The sequence below is a fragment of the Equus quagga genome, chromosome 2 (genome assembly GCF_021613505.1).
Source record: "Equus quagga isolate Etosha38 chromosome 2, UCLA_HA_Equagga_1.0, whole genome shotgun sequence".
Taxonomy (NCBI): domain Eukaryota; kingdom Metazoa; phylum Chordata; class Mammalia; order Perissodactyla; family Equidae; genus Equus; species Equus quagga.
In genome coordinates, this window is record NC_060268.1 from 37,700,747 (window position 1) to 37,711,380 (window position 10,634).

Consider the following 10,634-nt stretch of genomic DNA (forward strand, 5'->3'; position numbering starts at 1 on the left):
GTATTCACCTTGAGTTATGTGGGTTTCCCTTTTTCCTTCTTGACCTTTTCTTATTGAAGAGTAAAAAGTCCAGAAAAAGGATAAACAGGAAGAAAGTGTCTTAGTCAATATGTCTCAATAGTTAAGAATAGATGTAGAATAGGCATTTACTATAGACTAGGTAAATAAAGCAAAAATTCAGTAATTTAATGCTGGGCATTCCTTGTCAACCAAACAAAGTTACCCCTGGTTAAACCTGTTGAATTATGAATCTTTTTCTGTTTCATGAAAATAATGGACTTTAAAAATGAAACTACTGAATATCAAATAAAATTATAACAAAGATAGGTTGATATGTATTATCCCTATGAAGATTGACTCCTTTGTGATTCTTTCAGCCCAATTATTGAAGACAGCTGTGAAGCCACACACTCCTCTGGGTTCTCTGGATCTTCTGCCTCAGTTGCAAGCACCTCCTCCATCAAATGTCTTCAAATTCCGGAGAAACTGGAGCTCACTAGTGAGACTGCGGGTGGGTTCAGATATACCACTTGTAAGCATATATCCACATCCAAGTGTAGAGAGCGTACTTACCTCAGCAAACTGAGCTCTGTTTTTCTTCTCTAGAAAAGTTGCCATAAATTGTGAACTTTCTAGAATAAATTAATACTAACTGAACACAGTATCATAGAGACCTGAGATAGATGAGTGTTATTAGGTTAGCAGTGTCAATTGCACAATCTTTTTTTTCCCCCTCTCCTCCATTATAATATCTATTTTAGGTTTTTTGCATGATTTTTCCCCCCAGACAACCCTATTCAGTCACCCTGGTGTTCAGAGTATCGCAGACAACTACTAAAATCGTTACCAGAGCTGAGTGCCTCTACAGAGTTTTTTGTGGAAGATAGACCAATGCCTAAGTTGGAAATAGAGAACGAAATTGAATTAGGTAAGTGTCACTGAATGCATTGTCATTATGAGTATGACAGTCTACAAATAATGACTTTTTTGTACTTGAGCTTGATGTTTGAGCACAATAAATATTTCTAGATTGTAAGAAACAGCATTATTGAAGTTTATATCCCAGTAACAATAGCAATTCTTCTTCTCTTGCAGTTTTTTTTTTGTGAGGAAGATTTGCTCTGAGCTAACATCTGTTGCCAGTCTTCTTTTTTTGTATGTGGGATGCCACCACAGCATGGCTTGATGAGCCTTGTGTAGGTCTGTGCCTGAGATCCGAACCTGCAGACCTAGGGCCCCCGAAGCAGAGCACATGAACTTAACCTCTATGCAACCGGGCTGCACCCCACTACCTCCCACCTCCAATTTTTAACAAGTGAATTTGAAAAGTATTCTAGGTAGTACTAACTGGCAAATATGAAGTGCCTTTAGCTTTTAAACCAGGAAGTAAAATCCAGAGAGCTATACATATTTACAGTGATTTTTAAATGGAATCAAATTTTCTCAACAGGTAATGAGGATTATTGCATTAAACAAGAATGTCTAAACTGTGAAGATTACAAATTATTCTGGGTGACACCAAGAAACTCTACAGAATTAACCATAATAAAGGTAGGACTGATTCTTTGTCATTTCAATTATCTTGTAAATAATATGGGTTGAAGCAGTAACTGTGACCCCATGTACCATCAGATCCTTCTAATAGTCCTTAAGCTTCCTTATAGCAAAGTCTGTGAGGCATCAAGAAATCACTCACTGTTATATGCCAGGATCAGACATCAAAAATGAGAGGCTATTGTGTAAATCTCTTAATATGTCCAAATGTATTATCAATGTTATCTTTTTGAGGAAATCTCTCCTGAAATTTTCTGGCCTGCTCCAACCTGCACATTTACATTCTAGGCTTCACACGTACACAGTATCACCATCAAGTTTCCATTCACCATCATCCTTGGGATTCACAGTACCTCTTTCTTTTGTAGATGCCCGGCGATATTGGATACCATTTTTCCTTCTTTCTTGATTTAAGCCATCGTATTATAGTAGCTTCCTGAGAAAGGATGCATGGGATGTAAATTGTTTGAATCCTTGCATGTCAGACAATTGCTTATTCCTCATCTTGATTGGTAGTTTGGCTGGATATTAGAGTTCTAGGTTCAAAACTTTTTTCCTTAGAATTTTGAACATGAGCTCCATTATCTTTTGGCTTCTTTTTGCTTTTAAATTCTTTTGCCATTCTTTGTGTGTGACTGTTTTTCCCTCTCCCTGGATCCTTGTGGGACGTTGTGTTTCTTCCCAGTATTCTGAAATTTCACAATTACATGCTTTGGAAAAGTCTGTTATCACCCATATGCTAGACACTTGGTGGTCATTTCAATCTGGAAATTCCTTCAGTTCTGAGAAATTTTCTTCAAAGGATAAATTATTCTTCCCCTCAGTCCTCTCTGTTCTCTCATTCTAGAATTCCTTTTATTAAAATACGTGATCTGGACAGATCCTTTAAAAATCTTATCTTTTTTCTCCTATTTTCTATCTCATTGTCTTTCTGCTTTACTTTCTGGAATGTTTTGTCAATTTTATTTTCACTCTTACTAGGTTTTTCATTTCTTTTCTCATGTATTTAATTTGCAAGAGCTCTTTTTTATGGTCAGAGTTTTCTTCTTTGTAGCATTCTGTTCTTTATTTCAAAGATGGAATATTCCTTAAATCTCTGAGTATATTAATGATGCTTTAAATTTTTTTCTCCCTGCATCATCGGTTTCCTGTTGTCTGTTCTGATCTCTGTCTTTCATATTAGAGGCTTTCTTTAAGTCTTTGGCTCTGTATTCATGTTTAAGTGTGGGACTCTAAAAGCTAATTGAAAGCTCTGTGTATTTGGAGGGACTTTGAAAGCTGTGGGCCTCGCTGTAGGATGATCTCACTTGGACATTTTATTGGAAAACCCCCAATCTTTAGGTCTTTTCTCTTGGGCTGATCAGATCCCTCAGCAAATACTTCTGATTTCCCGCCTGGAGTGTATAGTCCTGGCTGCTAGCTTCCTGACAGCTGAGTTGGGAAAATTAGTCTGGAGAGTGGAGGGGCAGGGAGGTGTATCTTGATATTTGATATATAAACTTTCTTTTCCTCTTTTCCATGTGGTGTTCCCACCCTCCACAGCACCTGGTATCCTCTAGTCAAGAGCCCTTCTGTTTTATGCTCTCTGGGAATAAACTTCTGGACTTCTGGAATGGAGGAGAGGCAGTTGCTAGGCTGGGCCACAGGAGCAGGAGGGGAACTCTGGGGTCTACCTTCCTCTGTAACAGAGTTTTAACTCCTGTTTTAGCTCCCCCTTCACCCTTACTCCCATAGGTAATTAGTGCCACAGTTTTATACTATAGGAAGATGGTCTTGCAGTGTAAATTTGGGTGTTCTCAGTTTTCTCCACTGCTGGAATCACGTTTCCTTAGGTCTGCCAAGTAGTTACCTCTTGTCTCCTTTCCGGCACTGGTTGCTGCTGTGCCCTTTGTTCTACATTTATACCTTTAAAGCATCCCTTCACTATTTTGTTTGTTGAGGTATTGGAAGGACTGGAGGGAGTGTTTTCAATTTGCCCACCATAACCATCGATTCTAATTGCTCTTATTTTTTAAATATAATTTCTTACAGGTATCTTCTCAGCTTGTCCCATGGGACTTTTATATCAACCTCCAGTTACAGGAACGTTTAAATGAGGAGTGTGATAATTTGTGCAGCTGTTATCAGTACCAAGATGGCTGTATTGTTTGGCATCAGTATATAAACTGCTTCACCCTTCAGGTTTGCAATAATATAAAAACATAATTTAAAGTCCTCAAGTAGAGAGATTTGTCCTCCATTTAGCAAAGAAATTTAGAACAAAATTCCTGTTAATCTTCTAGAAATAGACTAATTAAATCATAAATTAAAAGCATTGGTCAGTGTCTTTTCCCAAGTTATTTTGACCAAGAGCCTTTTTGGTATTTTTTTTTTAACTTATGTCAATTTTCAAACATAAACAAAAGTCAACAATTGTGCAATGACCCAGTCATCTAACTAAGATCATCATCAGCTCATGGCTACCCTCTTTTTTTTTCTTGTTTTTTTTCATAAGGAAGATTGGCCCTGCCCTAACACATATTGCCAATCTTCCTCTTTTTGCTTGAGGAAGAGTGGCCCTGAGCGAACATCTGTGCCTGTCTTCCTCTATTTTGTATATGGGTTGCTGCCACAGCATGGCTTGATGACTGGTGTAGGTCTGTCCCCAGGATCCAAACCCGTGAACCCCAGGCTGCTGAAGTCAAGCGTGCCGAACTTAACCACTATGCCATCGGGCCAGCCCCAGCTCATGGCCACTCTTGTTTTCAATTCCTGGTCTGATAAATCCAACATCCCTGCCATGTCTGGTTCTGATGCTCTGTCTCTTCAAATTGTGTTTTTTGCCTTTTAGTATGCCTTATAATTTTTTTCTTAATAACCGGACATGATGTTCTACTGGGTAGAAGGAACTGTTGTACATAGGCCTTTAGTAATGCAGTGATAAGGTAGGAGGGGAGGAGAAGCATTGCATAGTCCTATGACTTATATTCTTGTATAGTGAGTGTCTGCCTCTGGACTGTGAACTTCACAAGTGTTTCTCAGTTTTTTTCTCCCCCCCCCCCCCCGTTACATGGGACAGGATGGCTAGAATGGGCTAGAGTCAGGTGTTTTCCTTCCCCAGGTCAGGTAGGTTCTAATAATACCCCAGCAGGTTACACTCTGGTTAACTAATTTCTGCAGAGGACAGGGCTTGTTAAGAAGAACAACCATTTCAAAATGGTTCCTTTTCTGTTCCCTGTGCCGGAAGCATGAGAGGAATTTTTCTTCAGTATTTACTGTGAAAACCTGGTCTCACTCCTAGAGGTGAAACTCGCAAAAGTGTGGAGCTCTATATGCTTACAGATCCTAGAAGAATTGTTGATTTTTCAGTCTGTTAGCTTTTTACTTGTTAGGACAGAATGGCAACTTCCAAGCTCCTTACATAAGGAGTGGAAACCAGAGGTCTATTTTTGCCACTCTTGTTTTATCTATACTCCTCGCCACTGGATTATTTTTAGAACCCAAACACAATATATCATTTTATGCTTTGGAATGTTCTTAAGAAAGTTTTGTTGCTTATTTTGATGGTGATATGAATTCTCCGAAATGGTTGGAATGAGGATATTTTAAAAGTCCCATTTATAGAGCACCTATTATGGGCCAAGCTCATCATTGATTCTCTTATCCATTATTTCATCAAACTCTTAGAAACAATCCTGTAGGAGAGCAGTGTTGTTAAAACTGGGACAAAGACCCAACCTAGAGAGGAGCCCACGTTCTAGTCGAGAATAAGGAGGAGTGAACGCAGCAGTTACCAAGGCACTGAGTGTGAGTACAGTCACCCCAACTTCAGAAATAGTGAGGTTTCTGTCCTTCTATTTCCAGGATCTTCTTCAACACAGTGAATTTATTACCCATGAAATAACAGTGTTGGTCATTTATAACCTTTTGACAGTAGTGGAGAAACTACACAAAGCAGAAATAGTCCATGGTGACTTGAGTCCAAGGAGTCTGATTCTTAGAAACAGGTTGGTCCTTTTCATTCTCATAATTCTGTCAGCTTTCTCTTAAAACATGGAAGTTGCCATTTTCTTTTGCCTTTTGATAAATGCCATATTGATGAACATAGTATGTTAAGAGAATATTTGATACGTTAGGGTCAATAATCATGAGGAATAGTTTAAAAGAATTCAAAGAAAAGAAAATACGTTGAGGAAATAACAGTAATTCAGAAAAAATAATCAACTACTCTGAGTATTGTGATGATTCCTATCAAGAAAAGACATAATATATGAATATTTGAGGGAATGGGAAGTAGATTCTCTAGTCTTTCTTTGAGTGGGGCCAGTGCGGATCAAGCGAGGATGTTAGCAAAGCCTCGGCGCTGCTCGGTTTCAAAGACCAAAGCTCAAGTCAGGCCGAATTGAGCTAATTGCCAAGAGAAGTGGGTAAAACCCGAGTGTAAATGCAGACTGGATCAAGAACAGGGGTTAGGGTTCAGATTAAACCCAGTTTAGCCATCAGGTTCAAGGGGTGAGCACAGAGCAGGAAATAAGAAATGAGGCCCAAATAATAAGAACTGAGAAACTAGAGAAAACATTGAGGCATGAACAAGGCAAGGATGGTCCGCGATTTTGTTTTCTGAAAAGGACTAGAGGACCAACACACCCTTTTAATGATCATTGATCTTGTGGTATTTGAGTAAAGCAGTCTGGTTTAAAGACGCTTTGTCTGCCCCAACCCTGTGTCTTGGGTAAGCAGGTAACTTACTCTCTGAGGTCATTGATGTACAATAAAAGTTAGAATCATTCTTTACATTTCTCCTGACTATCTGATAATGTTCTGTGGTGGCCGTGCACTATGGTTTAGCTATACTTTTTGTCACTAAACTAATCTTGACGTTCCCTGCTCGGCTGGACACTGCCGCTGCTCTTGCAGGTGCATTTTCATAACTAACCACGGGAGGGCGCTGTTGGATAGCGAGGACACACCTGCAGCACCTCTTTTTTTCCTTTCCTTTTTTTTTTCTTTTTTTAAAGACCAGCTATGCAGCTTCTTTCATGGCCTATTTTTATTATCTTTTTCTCTTAAATCTGAGCTTAGAATCCATGATCGTTATGATTTTAATAAGAACAATCAAGCTTTGAAGATAGTGGACTTTTCCTACAGTGTCGACCTTAGGGCACAGCTAGACGTCTTTACCCTCAGCGGCTTTCGGACTGTGCAGATCCTGGAAGGACAAAAGATTCTGGCTAACTGTTCTTCTCCCTACCAGGTAAGTGTACAACAAACCTGAGCAAATATGGAGAGGTTTCTTAATCTCTTTCTTATCTAGATAAGCCATGAAAGCTAGTGTTTACTGATATTGTCTCTCCTAGAATAGATGACCTAGTTTTCAAATATTACCAAGCCAAGCAAAACGTACCATTTTTCTGTCACAACACTGAAGAATATACACTTAGACATGCAGACACATGAGTAACTCAGTAACCTAAGTGTCAGGGCCGTTTGTACCACTTATCTATGTGGTCTTTTATAAGTCATTTTCTGTGATCTTCTCTTTAGCATAAGGATAACAGTGTACTCTGTGTACATCAGAATTGTTGTGAGGATTAGATGAAATGTATATAAAGAGAACATTAGGACAAATGTAACATGTTTTATATGGTAGCATTATATGCAAAAATCCCTTCTGACTCAGCTCTGGACATATGGCATTTGCCGATTGCATCTGTAGCATGAACCTGAACTCATCACGTGGACCACATTTAGATCACAGCTGGAGTCCATGCAAATTCAATAGGTCTACAAATTTGAATCTGACAGTTCAGATCCTTTTGTCATCTTTCGTTCTTAAGGATAATTCCTAAAGTTGGCTCTATTGATCACTTCTTTGGGGAGCTTCTCCCTTTACTGTAGGGTAAAGAACAGTCTACGAAAATGTGTCATAAAGTAAACTTAGTTAAGCATTATAATACCTTTCAACTTCCTACATAAACAAATTGCCATGATAGTAGCAGAGAATTATTTTAGCTGATGGTGCTTTTTGTGATTTCAGGTAGATCTGTTTGGTATAGCAGATTTAGCACATTTACTATTGTTCAAGGAACACCTACAGGTCTTCTGGGATGGGTCCCTCTGGAAACTTAGCCAAAGCGTTTCTGAGTAAGTATTGTGATTTCAGGGTCTTTGCTTATCCAAATAATTTTCTCTTTGTCTTGGGTGCTCTCTCTGCTTTGGCAGCTTTAGTTTGCTTAGTCCAAATGCTATGATTCCATTAATTTTAACCAGCTTTTGTCAGTGGAGCACCTAGTGCAGGACCAAGGAATTGCTAATTAAAGATAAGAGTCAAGCTATTCAGACTTCAGGCATCATTCTGGACCTAGATGTATCATGTAGACTGCAACTGTGGTATGGAAGCCTCTCAGTTTAGAAGTGTTAATTAAAATATTTTGTGAGATAATTTCCTAGCCAATTGGTGTTAGCCTTACCCCCTTTTTTAATAGTTACTGTTATCAAAAGTTAATAAACGTCTCTTGAAGAGAGTTAAGTGTCTAAATTATATACTAATTTTAGGCTCTTATTTATTTAATGAACCCAAGCTTTTAGGCTCTTATTTATTTAAGGAACCCAAGCAGAGAACTGAATCTCCTTGGTGAAGAAGTCAATGCTTTCTTATTAAGAGCTGCTTGGTCTCAGAACCTTAGTACTCCCTCAAGCCTGCTCATGAAACTTATTAAATATTCCAAGTTCCTCTTTAGCTTATCATAGCTAATGACTTCCCAGAATAAGCTCACCAATCTACCACTTATTGGTACATTCTTTAGTTAAAAAAAATATAATAGTGTTGAAGATTTGACATTCTTTCTCCTTCATGCCCCCCTCCCAACAATTCAATTGTATTTTTTCCTTTAATTAATTCAGAATTTGGCCAGTCTTGTCTCTATCATATACTCTAAAAATGGGCTTCAGGTATAATATAAGACATACAGGATAGATTCAAGTGTCTCCAGCTGGTTATAGTCCTAGGCAGGTCTAACACAAACAGGCACAAGTCGGGTCACTGGGGGTTTCCTCACAGCCCTGCCTTAGACAATACAGTCGGCCCTCTGTATCCGTGGGTTCTGCATCTGCAGAGTCAACCGATCTTGGATCCAAAGATCTTCACTGTTGCGTCTGCACCGAACATGTACAGACTTTTTTCTTGTCATTTATTCCCTAAACAATACAGTATAACAACTATTTACATAGCATTTACATTGTATTAGGTATTATAAGTAATCTAGAAATGATTTAAAGTGTACGGAAGGATGTGTGTAGGTTAGAGGCAAATATGATGCATTTTATATAAGGGACTTGAGTGTCCACAGATTTTGGTATCCACAGGGGTTCTGGAACCATTCCCCTGCCGATACCAAGGGATGACTGTAATAGAAGCTTCTCTGATTTTAAAAAAAAAGAAGATACAAACATCATAGATTTAAGCAGTAGTTACTTCAGTCAAGCTTAGGATTCTCAGAGGATTGTGAAGATAATAAACCACTGGGTAGGGGGAGAGGGGGAGCTGTAGTCTTTCTAATGACCTAGACTTCAGGAAAATTAGAGGAGAGACAAAATTCATTTTTGTTCTATTTGTATAAGAGAAGTGCTGCATCTTAGTACACAGAGGAATTTTATAGTGTCAGATGAGAGACTTTCTTCCCCTTTACGTGCATTGTATTATAGCTTTTCTCACTATGGTAGTCTTTTTTTTTTCGTAGTTCCACCCTGGGCTTTCAAAGGACTACTTGCATGATCTCTAACCCTAGAGTTCTAGGTATTACCTTAAATCATCTTGGTGCATAAATGTACCACTGAGTTAAACACAGAAAGAAGTCTAACTGTTATATGCCTGATTTGATGGAAATGGTTTTATATATTTTTAGGCTAAAAGATGGTGAATTGTGGAATAAATTCTTTGTGCGGATTCTGAATGCCAGTGATGAGTCCACAGTGTCTGTTCTGAGGGAACTTGCAGCAGAAATGAATGAGGTGTTTGATACCACATTCCAAAGTCACCTGAACAAAGCTTTATGGAAGGTGGGGATGTTAATCAGTCCTGGGGCTTTGCTCTCCCAGCAAGATAGGCAATCAGCTCTCGCACAGATTCCTGCCTAAAACCAATGGTTGTATTGTGGAACGCAGGACCCGGATATGCTAGAATTAATTTAGGACACATTTAGATACGCTACCAACACTTTCCTACCCTTGGGAGAGGTATATTTCTAGATAACTGGCATTTTTTACACAGTGATGTACGTACTCTTGGCCTGGTCTAACTTTTAAAGAACTGTTTTATTCTAAACGGATTCCATATGAATGGGTGCCACGTTGTCATTTAACACATTTGTCTCTACATTTCCCTTTTGTAATTTGTGACATGTATCCTTATGATCACTCTGTATTTTGTAAATAATAAAATAGTATTTGTTAAATTTGTGCTTCTAACATCTCATCTACTTTTTTTTAACTAAGATAATAAATGGCTTGATTTTGCAGACAGAAGTTATTTTACCATGAAAATGTATATATCCTAGACTTGGAACTGCCATGATAGGATCATAATAAGAGAGAATAGCCAACCATTCCTTTAGGTGTTCCCAACCTTCCACTAAGTGGTCTAGAGTGAAAAGTAAATGAAATGATTTGCACAAGGCCAAATTTCCTTAAATTTCAAGTGGCAAAATTGTTTTCATTATATTTTAATGTTTCTGTTTTTTATCCACCAGGCCCCTTGGTCTGTTTATGTTATCTAGTGGTGCTGATGCTACTGAGTCTCTTGATTAGGACTGTGTCTGTTAGAAAGGAAAAGAAAAGATTTTGAATGGGGTCTAGCAACCTTTCAGAAATGGAATAATCTCCATTCTGTTACTTGCAGAATGACTGGGTAGGGGCAAGGTTAATGAAAGAATAGAAGGGAGTTTTGTTGTTTGGAAGATTTGAAGGGACAGAAGATCAGAATAAAAGGATAACTTGGAAGCACGGATAATTCAGGAGAGAATAAGTCTAGTTTAAGTATTGGACCCCCAAATGGAAGCATGAATTACACCTGGCCTTGGGGATAAGGAAGAAAATTGGTAGAA

General features: G+C 38.5%; 1 protein-coding gene across 1 annotated transcript in view; it reads left to right on the forward strand.

Annotated features, from left to right (window-relative positions):
• BUB1B (BUB1 mitotic checkpoint serine/threonine kinase B) overlaps window positions 1-9,986 on the forward strand; it is a 51,084-nt gene extending 41,098 nt beyond the window's left edge. The window contains exons 16-23 of the mRNA XM_046655472.1: window positions 378-511; window positions 788-928; window positions 1,451-1,551; window positions 3,586-3,735; window positions 5,398-5,540; window positions 6,616-6,787; window positions 7,571-7,677; window positions 9,438-9,986. Of these exons, the coding sequence (XP_046511428.1) occupies window positions 378-511; window positions 788-928; window positions 1,451-1,551; window positions 3,586-3,735; window positions 5,398-5,540; window positions 6,616-6,787; window positions 7,571-7,677; window positions 9,438-9,669 (1,180 nt within the window). The 3' untranslated portion in view covers window positions 9,670-9,986. The remainder of the gene's footprint in view (window positions 1-377; window positions 512-787; window positions 929-1,450; window positions 1,552-3,585; window positions 3,736-5,397; window positions 5,541-6,615; window positions 6,788-7,570; window positions 7,678-9,437) is intronic.
• Window positions 9,987-10,634: the final 648 nt, after the last annotated feature.